Raw genomic sequence first — 17,557 nt, forward strand, 5'->3', positions numbered from 1 at the left:
TCCAACATGCCTCATGAACTTCTTCATTTTAGAAAAGAGGTGTGAAGTGGTCTTCACACGTAGATGGAAACAGCTCCACTAATAACTGTATCTACATGTATACTGAGTGTAGAGAAGAGTCCAAATGAATTAAAGGAGTTTATAGATGAGAAAACGTGAGTAACCAACCATGTGTGAGTGAGATTAACATCGTAGTGTGACTAAATAAGAGAGGTGCGGTACGGAGCTGCTGGTAGTTTATCTCGGGAGTTGACATTTTGAGAGAAACCACAGACGTAGTAGAATAAATATGCAGAGGGAGATGGGAAGCCTGTGACAGGACACTCCACTTGCTGCTGCAGAGTGGAGGAGCATACTGCTCATTACCTTTTCCATCTTTTATGAGTCACCACAGTAATTTCATTAAATGTAATTTTTCACTGATGGTTAAAGAGTTGTTTGGAACTCCTCTCTCCAGAATCTTAAAGATTAATAGCAAATGCAAATAGGACTAGAATCCTGGCTGGATTTATTTTAAAGAGGCTGGACACTTGCCATCATGAAATATTACAGCATGAGCAGGAATTATAATGCCATCAGTCGTCTAGAGACATTCTGGAGGTCACCACGTATTTACCAGTTTTATGAAATTATCAATAAATCAGAACATACACATTTGAGTGAACTAAGCAAAAAATGTGTCTGTTTTAGGGTGTACAGGGGTCTTTAAGGGGAGATAGCAGGTCAGCAGGCAGTAGATGTCAAATAGAAAGCTGGGAACCTGAAGTGAAGATTATTTTAGATGCAGCTCAGCACTGTGTGTCAAATTGTTTCAGTCATGAATCAGATAAACATGATAAATTGTGAACGTGTATAAAGGCTTAGATCATTATGATAGAAGTATATGATGGCCATCCCCATGCTCACTTATGTCTCATAAGTTGTTGCAGCAATGTAACCATTTGTTACACAGATTTGGTGCTAAATTTCACCATTGTATACCACTCAAGTCACCAAGACCTTGAGGAACACCATAGAAAAAAACATGTTGTGATTTGGTGTCAAAAACTTTTGACATTTGGAAATATCTGCAAGAATTGTATTTTTCAGTAATTGGATGGCGAGCACTGCTGTTGTGTAAACTGCTCAGAAACCCCCTTATTATCAATCTACCTAGGAGAAGCCATCCATCCTCTGAATGTCTGAAAGCTCTTTAGTTTGTGGCTGTAAAATTTCATGAGGCTGTGATTATCCTAGAGGTCACCACAGGTCATTTTATACAGTCTCAATACAATGAAATGGCTACTATGGGGACTAGCATCATCACACATGAATACAGTTGGGCTCAATGAATCCACAAGAGTCTCAGCTTTACAGTGATAACCAATTTATTAATGTGTTAATTCAAGACAGTTTAGGGACCCCAGTATGCAGAAATATCTAAACACACCTTTTTAGTATAGGCGAAAATACACATTTATACTGCATTCAAAAAACTGCATGAGATTAGCGTAAAGGGGACTCTGGGTACCCACAGAATCCATTGTCATTCAGGTCTTGAGGTCAAGGGACCCGTTTGAAAATGGCCATGCCAGTTTTTCCTCGCCAAAATTTAGCCTAACTTTGGAGCGTCATTTAACCTCCTTCCCGACAAGCTAGCATGACATGATTGGTACTAGTGGATTCCTTAGCTTTTTTTCTAGCCTGCTACATTCTCTGAAAGACAGTAAAGGTGGTCGGGATCGATGGTAATCCTGCGGGTCTCAGAGGGTTAATATTAAGTATTAAGCACCAAAGAAGCGTGAAAAAGTTTTTGTATTTCAGATTACACTTCTACAGGTAGTGGATCAGTTTGTTTAACACCTTAGTGTTGTGCTCTGACTCAAGTTTATTTCCACATAGTGTATCTTAATTTGACCTTAGTTCAAGAGGCAGTGCAACAGATGTTTAAACAACGGTCTTTCATACTCCCTAATTACCATCTCTTTGTGTGCTTTGTCTCAGGCCATTGCTTTACCTCCTATCGCCAAGTGGCCTTATCAGAGCGGGTTTACATTCAACACCTGGTTCAGGATGGATCCCTTGAACAACATCAACGTTGACAAGGACAAACCATATCTATACTGGTGAGTAAACACTTCCATACATTTTCGGCTCCATGTTTTCCCCAATAAGCTCCTACTGTAGCTCTCTCGCAGGGGTGCTGTGAGTCTACAATGACACCAGAGAGAAGAAAATTACGCTTTCCTGTTTTTCATCAATCTAATTGCTTTAGCTTTGTATTAGAAATCATTCCCTCTCTACAGAGACATATAAAGCTTCTAGCAGCTTTATTGACGAAGCAATATGCCCGTCTGATACTCTGTGACCTGCAGTGATTCCTCCATCTAAACAGATTATGACTGGAACTTGTTTTTCATGCTTAAACTTCTTTCACAGACACCATTTTTCACACACTGGTAACACTTATGTAATGCTGTTTGTGAAAGGGCCAGATAATGTCCATGAATTCTAACAGAGAACGAGAGGGGAATTAGGTGAGATTATTGAGATTAAAACCACAGTGACTGGTGCTGGCTGTTACAGACGTAGACTGCTGCAGTGGGAGGCATTCATTTAGATTTGAATATCTGCCACATAAGGCCCACATACCAGCTCTTGCAGGGGCTTGTGGGTAATTAGTGCTACAATCAATAACCCAAAAGTGCGGTGATATTCAGCTGCCGTTCGTTCTGTTTATGGGAGCTCTGGGAGAAAATCACTCAATACAATGGGACATATAAAAAGAGTTGTGGAAGGGAATGAAAGAGAAAGAGGATAATAAAGATGAAAAGGTAGAGTTGGCTGACGGGGAAGACCGTTCACACTAATTGGTCAGAGATAACAGTTAGTTCATTGTACCGTCTGCTGCTGGCTGCCATTGCTTTACCTTGATCACACAGTTTGAATGAAAGAATCTCCTCACCTCGGAATGCGTTTCTCTGATGTGTAACATCAAAAAGGGGGGAAAAAAAGATATTGCCAAAGCTAAGTTGTTGGTATTCCTGTGGCAGCGATTCCTCACTGACAGAGTCACAAAAAGGGCTGAGATACGCCGAGCTAATCCTGTTTTTGTGCGTCGCTCCGAGGGCCTCACAGCTCAGTGGCAGGGCATGTCGACAACAAAACAAGAATTGTATCTTCCCAAGCGAACCAAGGTTGCTGCCTTCCGCCTGATGTGTAATCACAAGCAGGCTTGTCCACCGGAGCGTCTGGCTTTAGGTGTGATGCTCTGTATCTGTCTGGCCCTGTGTGCACCTCCACAGTATTAAAGCCTATGCTCCCTCTTTATCTGCCTTGTCAAAGAGGCCTGTTTGTTTTAGATGATCCCAATGGGTGGCGGCGTTCGAGGCCTTGAAGATGGTAGACTGCTATAGGCCTAAAGACTGTGGGAGTGTAGTGAGTACATGTCAGCAGCGAAAAAAAAGATGTTCAATACAAACAAGGAAAGAATAGAGAATTAGTGTAGTAGTGTAAGGTTGTTTTACAGGTCATTTTCTTTTATGTGTGGAGTCAAGAAGATCAGAGCAGAGGGATTAGACCATCACTGGAGTGTGCTCATCAACTAAGTGTTCTTCTTTTGTCTTTGTAGTTGTTACCATGCCTGCACAGTTTGCAGTAGCTGTAGTCTCTCCTCAGGTATTTCCCTGTTCTAGCTGGTTAAACGTAATATCATAATTCTCTTAAGAATCGTAAGAATTACCTGTCAATTACTCCTGCAAATTGCTTTGTGTCTGCATAGCGCAACGAGGCATTCAAAAATTATGTTGGCCCCAATCTTATTATGCAGAATGAAGCCACTATTTTGCTTCAGTTATTGGTTTGTATGGTTGCGCAGTATTGTTAAGGAGGAAATATCCAAAGGGATACTTAAAGTAAGACTGCATAAATTGGCAGTCAGAAACCTTCCATCACAGTTGGGTTAAAATTAGGGTCGATTAAATGACAGTTTTTCCTCGACAAAATTTAGCGCAAATCTGAGCCCGCTACAACCTAAAAGTTGCAAGTTGCGTTAATGCGTTAAGGAAATCAGTGGCGTTCAAACAAATTTGCATTAGCGTGTTATTATTGCGTTAACTTTGACAGCCCTAAAATATATTTTATCTTGTTTGTTGATAAATGAATTGCCCTGTCAGGTTTTCAGCTCATGATATACAGTTTACTGTGCATGTTTCTGTTTACAGCTATCGGACCAGCAAGGGCATCGGCTACTCTGCACATTTTGTTGGCAACTGCCTGATCGTGACATCACTCAAGTCTAAAGGAAAAGGTTTCCAGCACTGTGTGAAGTATGATTTTCAGCCCAGGAAGGTAAGGGCAGCTTTGGTTTTTTAATCATGTGTTTCAGCTGTTATACAACGTATAATTATGTCATTTACACCTTAGAAACGGTGGACCCTCAAGACTTACGTAGCAGCTACTTTAAGTAAACACATAGTAAATATGAATTGCATTAAACCAACCACAGAATGCCGGCATTGCACATAGTTGTGGCATGAGCTGGAAAGTGCAAGGCTCCAGACATCATTTGAAAAACAAAGAAATGACATTGCTGTGTTAAAACACCCTGCAGTTTTGGCTACACTTCCCCCTGACTGACTCCCTCCTCACCACCTGCTCTTTTATTGCCACTACAACGTTGTATGTCTACACACATACCTGGAGTGTTTAACACCCCCAGAGGAGTCTTCCAGGTGTAATTGGATGTAAATGCAGATGAGAAAATGAAACTTAATTTAGCACGGAGTGTTAGTGTAGCGTAGCTGTCCCTGCAGAGAAGGAGAACCGGCACAAAGCATGTGTCAAACAATTAGAGCCTTCACATAACACCTGGGAACACGCATTCATCCCATTCCCACTGCCACGGTGCAGGTGTCGTTTTGTAGAAGCTCTTAGCATGAGATAAAACATGTTGAATTAAGTTTTTAATTGATTTTGGGCTCAGACATCTGCGGATAAGTGTCGTTGTAAATTATCTGCGGGCAGCTTGCACTCTTCCCCTCAGCCATGAATCCTCTTTTAAGTGTCCTTACCTTTGTGTGTAATTCCATTAGGCTGCTCACAGTGCCCTTCATGGGTCAAACTAAAAAAAAATATCACAGAAGAGATGGACAACTTATTATGAGCCTCTTTATTGTTTGAGTGTTTTTTAGTCGATTCAGTGTTGCCAGATTGCATCCATGTAGTCTGCAGCTCCGCAGACGTGCACTGGCTGAATTTGTCTTATCTAATAATACATCTGTGTCATTTGTTTTCTGATAACAGAGAAGAATAACTTAAAGTGGCAGTAGGCAGAACATTTTTGGCATCATCAATCAACATTCTGTTACTATAATGCCTATTTCTCGCCTCACATGTTTTCAGAAACATCTTGTAGTGTACGGTTTAGCTGTAAAATGAGAAAGTTTGCTCCGGCCGGTGGGCGGTGCTTGGTATTTCCTCAACTGTTCTCAACATGGTGGCCGGGTCACAAACGTTCTCATTTTACAGCTAAACAGTACACTACAAGATGATTCTGAAAACATTTGATGGAAGAAATAGGCATTACAGTAACAGAATATTAATTCATATTTGATCAGCGCTGCCTAGTTTGACCATTTCATCGGAGTTCGCGAGTGATTGACAGCTGCTCAGAGACGGCAAGGCTCCAGCTTGGCTCTGATTGGTTGTTTTCCTCCGGTCTGTGAAATCTTGCAGATGCCAGTAGGAGCACCGGAGGACACAGCGGCACATGACTATTTTCAGATTACCGGTCTCATGCACTACTGTCAGGATATAGTGACCGACTTTTTTTGTAATCATATTTGCTCCAACCTGCCTACTCCAGCTTTAAAACAATACAGTATTTTTTCCCAACGAGGTCTTTAAGAGCTGAGAAACTGTGAATGGCTGCGAGCTCTTGACCGTTCTGAGCTGTTGTTTATGTTTATGACAGCATGACTTGTTGATGCTGCTGATGCTGATCTGAAGACAGTAGAACATGAGCCCTAGGGTGTTCATTTGCTTGTTGTTAAGTAGGAGTAACTTTAGTGGTGAACAGCTCCTTGTATCTGACTGAATTTGATTTTCTTTGTTAAACACTTACCAATGACAAACTATAATGCAGCATGATTAGTTTTTTTTATTTCAAAGTTGAGATTGTTGATACATGTAGTCTGCATCACCTCTATGACAAAACCTCATATTATTGTCTGAAACGTTTTTTTTCATTTAAGTATCTAAGGCAGAATCCTGGAGTTTGGACTCATGGCTAAACTGCTCCCTCCGTTTTCACCTTTACTATTCAAAGAGGCAAAAATGATCTGAGTAAGGAATTTGGAAAGACCTTCATCAATGTTAAATCAAAAGAACTGACATCACGGCTACAACTGCTGCATCAGCAACACCGGCTGTCTGTGAGATAAATCCTCGGATAGAAACGAAAACTTGAAAGAAATGACATGCAGCTACAAAGTGTACTAGTGAATAAATAATATATCTACAGGTTCTGCTTTTAAGTTTAGACTACGGTATATACAGTACTTTAGATATAGTCAAATAAAATAAATCATAATTAAAATAAAAAAGCCTTCATTATATAAATGAATTATTACTGTTGACAAACATTAAACTCTGAAGAAAATAACTGTATAACTATATATATATATATATATAACTATATATATATATATATATAGTTATATATATATATATATATATATGATAAATTATAATAAAATAAAATGATTATAGTGGATTATGTTTTCTTCAGCAATTGTTCACTGTAAGAGTCACTTGAGATCAAATGAGTCACAGATTAATTGTTCATATCAATAAATCTGCCCACAGGAAGGGCTTTCGGTTTTTAAGAAATATGAAAATAGAAGTTCATTCATGTTTCCCCTTTTTAACATGCACATACATCTTTTTATGGGTTATTTATTGTGATTTTTGTACCCACTTGACATGACATCTTATAAAGTCTCTAGCTGTAGACTTGACTTGACTGAACACAGCAGTAGTTAGTGCTTTATTCCTGGATAACTACAGCCAGCGAGCAAATGAGTTGTCTTGCCTCCTCTTAGTCTCTCCTCTGATCTATTATTCACAATGTTCCGCTGCAGATTCCATAACATGAGATAGCAAACCCTCACAGCCGGGGCTTTCTAGTAACATGGAAGTTAATCTGAAATTGGAGAACTGACCAGAAATGTTGGTGATATTTCTCGAAAAACCAAACTCAATTGTAGTTTTGGTGAAGTGTAGTCAAAGTGTAAAGATGCTCTTTAATAATGACCCACTTAAAACTACAGTTCGTAGAATTGGAGCAAATATGATTTAAAAAAAAAAGAAGTTATTTTTATAAAACGGTCACTATATCCTGACAGTAGGAGGTGCAGAAGTCTAGTTTTCTCTCAGAACACATGAATTACAATATGCTGAAAGGTTATTATGGAATTTTTTGCCCAATGATGCAAAAAACATTCTGCCTACTGCAGGTTTAAGTGTAGTCAAATGAATTAAGTGTGAAAGTGTTCTTTAATAAGTGTCCTGTTCTGTAGCTAACTTTTTTAAAATCTTTCCAACATGACTCTCTTCTCCCCCTCAGTGGTACATGATCAGTATAGTCCACATCTACAGCCGCTGGAGGAACAGTGAAATCCGATGCTACGTTAACGGACAGCTCGTTTCTTATGGAGACATGGCGTGGCACGTCAACACGAATGATGTAAGCGCTCTTCTTTTTACTCCTCCTCACTATTGTCACCTTTTTTTTTCTCCCTGGTTTTGATGTTCACACTGACTGACTGGCGCTGCCACATCGACATCTCGCACGGCTGGAAATGATGACATACATAAGTCTTCAGTCGTGCTCATTGGGCAAAATGAGTTTTACCACATCAACATGGATTTCTCTCAGATATACGACTGGCATTTCAGTCTTAATGTGAATCTCCATTCATCACAGGGTTGTTCTGCAGTAGAGGGTGGAAGATGGAATATCAAACATTTGGAGAGCAGATTTATGTATAGAGTGAAAAATGGCTAAATGTCAGTAGCTGCTGTATATATGTGTTCATAGATTGTAAATACCAGCAGGCAGAAACATTCTTGTTTTAAATGTATGACATTCTATGATATTTGCATGTTTGAATGACTCTAAGCTTAAATTAAACCTGTTGTTTCACACATCGCTCTTTCGGACAGATTTAAAAAAAGCAATTTGCACTCACAGAGATGAGACGCATTTCCAAAGGTGTGCTTCACACTGTAGCTGTTCAAGGAAAGATTGCGCAAATGACAGGTTGAGATATAAGTGCGGTTTCATGAAATATTCCAGCACATTAACTAAAGCTGCCTTAACCTGTGATGGATAGTTTTTTGTGGAGAAACGTTACCACACCTTGAATAGGAAAGATAGCGTTATTCTGATGGCTACAGAATCAGCTGCATCACTAAGAAATCACACCATAGACACAGAAAGAGAATAGTTTAGATTAGATTAGCCTACAGTGTTTCACACCACCACATCGAAGTACCAAGTAGGGAAATATTCCACACCCTTTCAGTTTAACATTTCCCTCGATTGGGATTATTTAAACAACAATCCCTGCTGTCTTCTCATACGCCACGGAGAGATAATAAGGTCACAAAACTGGTGATAAGCTGACAGCTAGAGTAGTGCTACATGCGGTGAGTCTCTGGTAACATGTAAATATATTGAAAAAAACAAAAAAATATTGTATTATCTATATAATTTCTGTTTCCCTTCATCTATTCGTTCTATCTATTGAGGCTCTGATGTTAAAACCTAAAGGTTCCCATTTGTAGATATTTGTTCTATCATAGGCTGCGTCAGAAATCACTTACTATAGACCACATACTCACTACGTATACCATCGTTCAACATGCTTTTCTGTGAATATGTATCTTTTGGGACGCACCGAGCAGTAATTTACGTCGTCACTTCCTGAGAGCCTCCTTGCCAGTTGGAGACGTGTAACCACGGTAACCCGTGCCAACCTCATGTGACCAAAACAAGTCTTAACTCATTTAAAATATACATTACTTGTAGTAAAGTGAAATCTTATACTTACACTTAAATTTAAGCGTTACTGATGTTACAGAGCTGTCCGTCGTCACTACCCCATTGCATTGTGGGATATTTATGCCGCCGTAGTGTCCACCGTTTGCATACTGTAATATTTCACTTGAAATAGTATGCAATTTGCGTACTATTTGTTTCATTCTAAGGTTTCGGACATGCTAAAAAATTTCACGTACTGTTTAAGCCTACTAAATAGCATGTTAGTATGGAATTTCAGAGGCATAGTGTTTGCATGTCCTTTGCCTATACTCACGTAAAGAACAAACTGTAAAACAAACTGTAGAAGTAGAACTGGTGCTAAAAGTCTTGGTAACTGTTTCACATATTTTAGCTTAGTTAGCATGTGTATGTGTGGGAATCACCAGAGGCCCCACGATACGATATTATCACGATACTTAAAGGGACTCCATGTAAGAATCAGAAATTGCTTGTTAACAGCGACACCTGTGGCCGTTAAGTCAACGAAAGTCAGCATCGGGCACACGCTTGCTCGCTCTATATAGACATGAACGAGCATCGCTCAAAACAGTGAGGCAAGCAGATTTCAGCTGCTTGGCAGTAATGTTAGCTGACCAAACGAAGGTCTCTCCATGAATCAATGCTGATCCTAGTGTTGGCTTTTCCTGCCTCAGCCTCCCGACCGCGGCCGGAGGGAACAGGGGAGACACCGGAGTTTTGGTCGGAGACGATAACGTTTCTCGCTGCGGAGCCCCGTCACTTCACAAGACACGGGAAACCTCTGTTGGTCTGGAGGAGCTGCAGCATTTATTTCTGCACAAACTTCCACTGTACATTCACTAGATATTCTGAGAGCTAAACTAACTCTTCTGCAGTGTATAGTGTGCGCGCATGCACGTGTAGAGGTGGAGCGATAGAGCGAGTGAGCAGAGCGCGGCGTGTGAGTGAAGGCAAGCAGGCAGAGGAGCAGAGTACAGCAGAGACTCTGGCCCTGGAGACCAAAGCTACGGTCTCCCCTGTGTCTTCTGACCGCAGCTGGGAGGCTGAAGCAGGAAGAGTTAACACTGTTTAACAGACGGGCTTCACGAGATAGAACTTTGCGGTTTCGGTGCTTCCGTGTAGTTTCTGTTGGAATCTGAGTCTGAACAGCGTAACCACACGAGACCCGCAATGATTTATACGTGTAAGAAGTTACAAACAGTCCCTTTAAGTCACGATACGATCTTATTTTAAACATTTTGCGATAAGATATATTGCGATTTATTACTCTCTTTCAACTGCAAATTATGCAACATCTGTTTTATCTAATAAGATACAGTTTTCACTCAGAGTTCATCTCAGAGTTTTCATTCACATATCTTGAGGTCAGAGGTCGAGGGACCCTTTCAAAAATGACCATGTCAGTTTTAAACTTGGTGCGTTATTTAGCATTCTTTCTAACAAGCTAGTATGACATGGTTGGTACCAATGGATTCCTTAGGTTTTTCTAGTTTCATATGATACTAGTATCTTCACTTTAGCTTCAAGAATGCATCGCGGCAGGGCTGTCAGATTGTTAAAATGTTAATAGTTTATATAATACAAGATTGATACTTGACGTCTGTGTATCGATACAATATTGCCAAGCAAAAAATCGTGATGCTATATTGTATCAATTTTTTCCCCCACCTCTAGAAGTAAATCAAATCAAATCAAATCAATTTATTTTTGTAAAGCGTCAAATCACAACAGAAGTTATCTCAAGACGCTTTATATATAGAGCAGGTCTATGACCGTACACCATAAGTAAGGTGTGTTTTGTTCAGAAAACAGACAACAAATTGTAGGTATCACATCACACATAAATCCGACTGGAAGGGCTTTTCTAACGGGGTTAAATATAAGACAAGCTCAATCCAGGTTTTGGATCATCTGTAAAAAAAGTACCACTCATATGGGCCTTCATTCTGACTGTTCCGTCAGTTGTTAATTAGCTGCTGCTGTTGTAAGTTATCCTTCAATGTGATCCTGATTGCAATCACAGCACGTATTCTTTCCATCCCAGCGGTTATATTGAGGTTTCCTATCTTTGTAAATCAGGGACATTGTTTTCCTCCTTCCTGAAGGGAATTGTCAAGGTTGACACTCAAACAACTCAGAAGGTGATAGTTATATTAAAAATACAATTTCTAGGAGAAAAATATAAACCATTTGGGCAATCTAATGCTGTATTTCTCTTTTTGTCCTCTGCCTAATTCAGCTGCTGTGTGTGAATATTGGATGTATTTTTTTCTTTCAGTCCTAAAGTATAAAATGATGTAGCCTGTTCTTTCTCTTTCTCCTCCTCTTGCAGAGTTATGATAAGTGCTTCCTCGGGTCCTCGGAGACCGCAGACGCAAACAGAGTCTTCTGCGGGCAGCTAGGAGCCGTCTACGTGTTCAGCGAAGCCCTCAATCCCGCGCAGATATTTGCAATTCATCAGCTGGGACCAGGCTATAAGGTATGTACTTGAGGGTGACTAAATTAGATTACATGTAAGCAGTCTGCATCACTTTATCAATCTGTGAAATCAATGCCCAGCGCTGCCCCCCCGCCACAGTTTCTTTGCCATGACGTGCCTCCGTCCCGGGAGCGAGGCTTTTCCTCGAAGATAAACGGCCGCATAAATTACCTACTTGTGGGAAATAATGGCACAATACAGCGAGGGGAGCAGCCGGCCCTCTGAGGGGATAGAGTCCTGAGCCAACTTATATCAGCTGCAGCAGGTGTAGCGCTCCCGAGCTCCTCGACAAAGACCAAAAGATTATGAATATAGAAAGATGCTGACCTACCCAGAGGGGGATTCGTCTGTGAATGTTAATCACACGGTGACAAAATATTTAGTTTGCACATTTTTTTTCAAAATTTAAATTATGGTTCTATATATTTATTTTATTTACTCTCTATCCGTAAATATTCCACTCATCTTGAGAGAGATACAGAGTGTGCCCTCGGGTTATTCTCGGGTTTAGAGACTGTTCTCTCACTCACTCGCACCGTCTCACTTTTTCCGACGCTCACAAAGTGCTGCTGTTTTTTCTTCCCAGTGTTAAGCTCTGCACTCTGTCATAAATGCAGGAATGACACACGCTGCCAAATCAGCTTTGAACACAGGATGTGTCTCAGACTGTTTACAGTATCTCTGTCCATTTTACATCAGCTCTGTTTGCTCTCTAGCTGCTTTCAAGTCTTTTTTTATTTTTTATATATCAGGAAGGAATATTAGTCATTCTAAAACCTCCACTGTTGAGGGATTGTGAGACGGATGTTTGTGATTTCAATCAGCTCTATGAACGCCTGGAGATTCCCCCGGAGAAGCCATTGTTTGGTCTTTTCGCTAATGGCAGGCGACTTGCCGTTTACCTCCTTAATTGTGGTTCCAGACCTTCTATTAGAGAGGTAACACACAGCGGAGCAATCCTCCAGATTTCTCCAAATAATGAAGAGCGTGTCCCGGGGAGACAATTACCCGCAATTGATGAAGCTGTGAATGGTGTTGGTAATGGTGAGTGTGATAGAGGCAGCCAGGTGAGCTGGGGAGGAAGGTCAGAGAGTTGTCAGGCCCACTGATTGGTTCGTTGTAATGGGAGTGCTGACCAGGCGACGACAGGTCCGTCTGCTTTAATCGAGAGCCGCTAAGAAGAGCAGCAGATACATCTGCTACAGTAACTCTACATTATCTCGGTTTCAACTCTGCTCAGCTCCACAGACAGAGAAAGAAAAAAAACATCTGAGCTAATGTAAGATTTATTTTCTGATCCACGGTCCTCTCATCCATGTTTGATGTTTGACACGCTTCTTCTTGCTCACGCAGTGTATTGAATGTAACTGTAACTTGTGCGGCTGGTTGAAATGCAGAGATTATTGCTGCCTAGGGTTACTGTTTCTACCCCACATTATGATTTATGGCTGAAAATCTTGACAGACTTGTTAGTAGAATCTGTTCCCTGGGCTCTTTTTCGTATTGCTGTATGGAAATTGCACCCTGAACCGAGATGGACACATTTAAAGTGTCAACAACCTTTGCTGTATATTGACATTTCTACGACTGACGACTGAAACATTCCCAGCCATTCGGAGATAACATCAAGGGACAGTGTTGTCTCAGATAGACAGAAGATGACTGTCATGTCGGACTGTCATTCATCACTGCTGGTTTAGCCAAGTTCATAAGCTTTGGTGAAAGTCTAGGACAAACTGTGGGCTGCAGGTATCATACAAGGGAATTGCCTCACAATTGTGTGGGTTGTAACTCAGGATGATGAATATAATTCCCAATGGACACTGGCAAGCACAACAGAGTTTTCCCTTTCTTTTTTAAACAATGTTTATTCTGGATAACTACTTATCGAAAGAACGTATATTGCTAAGAAGTAAAAGTCAATTGCTTGTTCCATTGCAACATCAGTGCCCAGCAGCAGAGCTACACTTCCGCCATTTTGGACTGAAAGCGACTACCGGATGCCAGTAAAAACGTCCGCCTACAAAGTGACGTACAAAAGTAAAACAAAATTATTTCTATTCTATTGTCATATATTTAATGCATCTACCGAAATGGTCTGTGTTGAACAATAACACATATGATAAATATGCTTACTATTAAATAGGGCTGTCCCGAATACCATTTTTTGGCTTCGAAGCTTCGGTGAGAAATAATCTAAGGTATTCGAAGCTTCGCGGTGTGTGGGCTGTCATGTTCTTCTGTCTGTCTCCATCTCTCCGGATTCACTACCTAGGGCAGTGCTGCTGCCGCACTACTGTCATGCACACACCTCTACACACAACTATAACCGTCTGATATTGTAACGATTAGGGCTGCACCTAACGATTATTTTTTTAACGATTATTTTTTTAACGATTAATCTAACGATTATTTTTTCGATTAGTCGATTAATCTAATGACTAATTCATCAATTATTAGAAATATTTTTTTTATAAATAAATATCAAAAACTTGAATCATTATTATTTCAATACTTTATTCAAATATCTTCTCTTATAAACATATACATAAAACAAGAATATTATTATGGCATTATTGCACAACAAATAATATCCCAGTCTTTACTGGTAATCTGTTTTCAGTCCAACATACAATTTCTCCAAAATAAAATTAAAACAAGAGCTTGTATTGTAAATTCATGTAAAAGGAATAAAGTGCAATGTTCTTTTTGTGGAAAAAGTCCTCCACTCTGCTTTGTCTTATCCTGAAAAAGAGACAGAAAGCCATTAGAATAATGATAACAGTAGCACATTTTAAAACAGGTCTAATTTCCACAGCACTGTTGTGTTATGACATTAGGCTAATAATAATAATAATTCTCATCAGTATTTTTACTTAAGTACTTAACTTAAAACTTTAAATGGTTTAGACATGGATTTATTTAATCACTGTAATAATATGCAGTTAAGATAAACACTAGCAAATGTACTTTTGCATCAGTGTGGAGCAAGAGAAATAATTGAAACTATTTATAGACTAACAGTCACAGACTGTAGAACAATATGTAATGTTGCTATAAGCCATTTTCTCACTCGTACATCGCCGTTAAAGTAAACAGAAAATATATAACGGCTGAATAACAACGTTAGATGACGCATGGTGTAACGTAACGTAACGTAACGTTACGTTACGTTACGTTACGTTACGTTACTATAACAGTGGTCCATAAAATACTTTTAACATGGTGGTGATAAAGAAACATTTTAAAAACAAACTTTAAATGAGTACTGCTAACAGAAACACATCCGCGCTTTTACAATCTTAATATATCATGCCTGGGTGATGAAAAAGTAAACAGGACTTACGGCGGTGTCTTGCTGCTGTCTTCTTCACTCAGCGCTCTGGGATGCCTTCTTGTCAGGTGCTCGTGCATTGCGCCTGTACTGCTGTAGTACGCCATCTCCATCCTGCACAACTTACAGAGCACCACATTGTTGGGTCTCTGTTTGAAGTATTCCCACACCTTTGATGAACGTGGGAGAGGTTTTTTGACGCTTATTGCGCTCAGCCTATATCGCCCCAGCCTTAGTAACGATATCCGTCTGAGATAACTAATTATAATCAATGTTGAATATGAATAAGGAATAATGTTGTGAGATTATTCCTTATTTCATGGGTTATTTCCGGATTTATACATTATTATTATTTACTTTTATATATATATAAAAAAAACAGAGCATTCGAATAACGATTTGGACGTTGATTACCATGGCAACAGTCGAAGCTTCGAAGCATTAGGGTCAGCCCTACTATTATAAGTATTTTCATTTTAATTTATTTATTCAACTTTTTTGCCCGGCCGCTTCCCAGAGGAACATTAAGTTAGCGATGGACATAAATGGAAGTTAGAAAAATCCAGCACACAGATTTTGAGATCAATCTCAAACTTTTTCATGTCAAGGATCCAAAATGGAGTCCAATGGACCACAGACCATGGATGTATAAGAGGTTGCGTCCTTTGCTTTTGCCCTGCGTGTAAGTAAATAGCCTACAACTACATTAAATCTGTTTATGTCATGCTACTGGCACTACTAGCTACTGGCCGAGAGCCGGTTGTTTGGCAACAGAGACTTTATACATCCACTACAGTACAAGCTTATACAGCATGCAGCCCATGGGAGTATTATAAGATATTAAAAGTGATGAATTACAACCAATATATCCATTATTACAGCAGCATACAGCTAGCAGGAAGCTGACCGAGGGTCTGATGCACGTTCATTATGCCGAGGAAAATAACTCTGGATTCAGCTATAAGTTCATTTTACAACTTTTAGGACATAATGATTAAAATGAGGGCTATTTAAGTGTTCGTATTGGGAAGTTGAAAATATCCTCTGATTTACAAACGTCTCTTTTATATATCAATGGCAATGAACTCATTGGCGTTTTCAGTCCAAAATGGCGGCAGAGGTACCGCAGAGCCATCTAGCAACTGTAGCACCGGAGTTTTGCCTCTTTGCTTCTATACTCTTTGACTTATCTCTTTCCAGCTGTGGGAAGTAGCCTGGTCTGGAGTCATAAAGTAACATCCGTCAGAGCTTCACTGAACACTAAATATTAGTCATCAAGTTGACTAGTCAAAACAATTAAGCCTTGACTTTAACGGCCTTCCATACGATGCACTTAGTGCAGTTATTTCTGTCTCTGCCCTCTATCGTCACTACCATATGTGTTCTACATGAGTCAGATCAGCCCATTGAATTTGTGCCAGCTCTGCTCTGCAGCAGTATGCACCACAGACTGCTGTAGACGAGACTGAGGAGCTGCACAGTCATGGGAAGACAAATGTTATCTCTGTGTAGCGGCCGGCCATGCAATAATACAATATTGATGCAGAACATTATATGACACGCTCGCAGATGTCAAAACGAATGGAGATACTATACAGGTCGACATACCTGCAAATGTGGGCCCATTTGTAGTAAATAGGAGCAACAGCTTAGTCTCATTCACAATTGAAGACATATAATACCAAGGCTCCACAATAGAAAATGTTACATGTTGTTTGATGTTGTTTTCATCTGCATCAAAATACACGTTTTGGTTGACAATCATTGGATACACGATGAGGAAGTAAGTGCAGTCATGAGACAAAATTGTTAGAAAAATAAATAATTTCCCGGATCTGCATCTTCAACTAAAGCTCGACGCTTCAGGTAAATGTTTAATATTGAGTCAATACAGAGAAAACTTTGCATCTGTTTTTGATATTATGAATTCATAGGAAACGATTGCATTGTTGACAATATTGTTCAGTGTGTAGTCGTCGGGGTTGTGTGTTGGCAAGAATCTGGCGATACAATACGTATCATGATACCGGGGTAACGACTCAATATATTGCGATTTTTTTAAAATTGAATTTTAAGAAAATTGTCATAGTATAAAGGACACAGCAGAAATACAGCATTTTAGAATAGGCAAAAATAACACATTTATACTGCTTTCAAAAACTGCATGATTTTTGTCCCAAACTTAGCGTTATTAAAGCTCCTCAGCGACAACCTAGTATGACATGGTTCGTACCGATGGATTCCTTAGCTTTTCTAGTTTCATAAACTTTAAAACCCGATACAGTGTTTTGGAGAATCGACAGTATCGCACTACTCATGTGTATCGATATGGTCTTACACCCCTAGTAGTGGTACTAAGAGTGCAGGTACTGAAGCATAGAGTGTCCCCAGTTTGTCAAGTGTTTGCCTGTTTCTCGTAGGGAGTTGTGGGGATGCCCCTGGTCCATGACAGCCTTTGGCACTGGGAGAGGAAGGAGGCAACTGTGCTCTAATTCTTTTATATGACCGACTGGCCTGTGGGATGATGCTGTCGTGCTACAGGGTTTGTCAGTGTAGCCACAGCCCATGAGATCATTATTTTCACGCTGCGGCAGGGCTCACACTAAAGTGCAGGGCATTGGAGCTTGTTATTTCTTGTCACTTGGGTTTCATGAGTAGGGCCTTTAGAAGGATGTTAGAG

General features: G+C 40.0%; 1 protein-coding gene and 1 long non-coding RNA gene across 2 annotated transcripts in view; one reads left to right on the forward strand and one right to left on the reverse strand.

Annotated features, from left to right (window-relative positions):
- Positions 1-17,557, forward strand: part of LOC141770603 (neurobeachin-like) — a 286,789-nt gene that overhangs the window by 84,069 nt on the left and 185,163 nt on the right. The window contains exons 5-8 of the mRNA XM_074640308.1: positions 1,984-2,105; positions 4,203-4,329; positions 7,607-7,726; positions 11,397-11,543. Of these exons, the coding sequence (XP_074496409.1) occupies positions 1,984-2,105; positions 4,203-4,329; positions 7,607-7,726; positions 11,397-11,543 (516 nt within the window). The remainder of the gene's footprint in view (positions 1-1,983; positions 2,106-4,202; positions 4,330-7,606; positions 7,727-11,396; positions 11,544-17,557) is intronic.
- Positions 13,926-15,090, reverse strand: LOC141770607 (uncharacterized). The gene is made up of 3 exons (XR_012594596.1): positions 15,001-15,090; positions 14,890-14,962; positions 13,926-14,288 (listed from the first exon to the last, which is right to left on the reverse strand). It is a non-coding gene; the product is annotated as an uncharacterized LOC141770607 (long non-coding RNA).

This window comes from Sebastes fasciatus, chromosome 7, assembly GCF_043250625.1.
Source record: "Sebastes fasciatus isolate fSebFas1 chromosome 7, fSebFas1.pri, whole genome shotgun sequence".
NCBI classification, from domain to species: Eukaryota; Metazoa; Chordata; class Actinopteri; order Perciformes; family Sebastidae; genus Sebastes; species Sebastes fasciatus.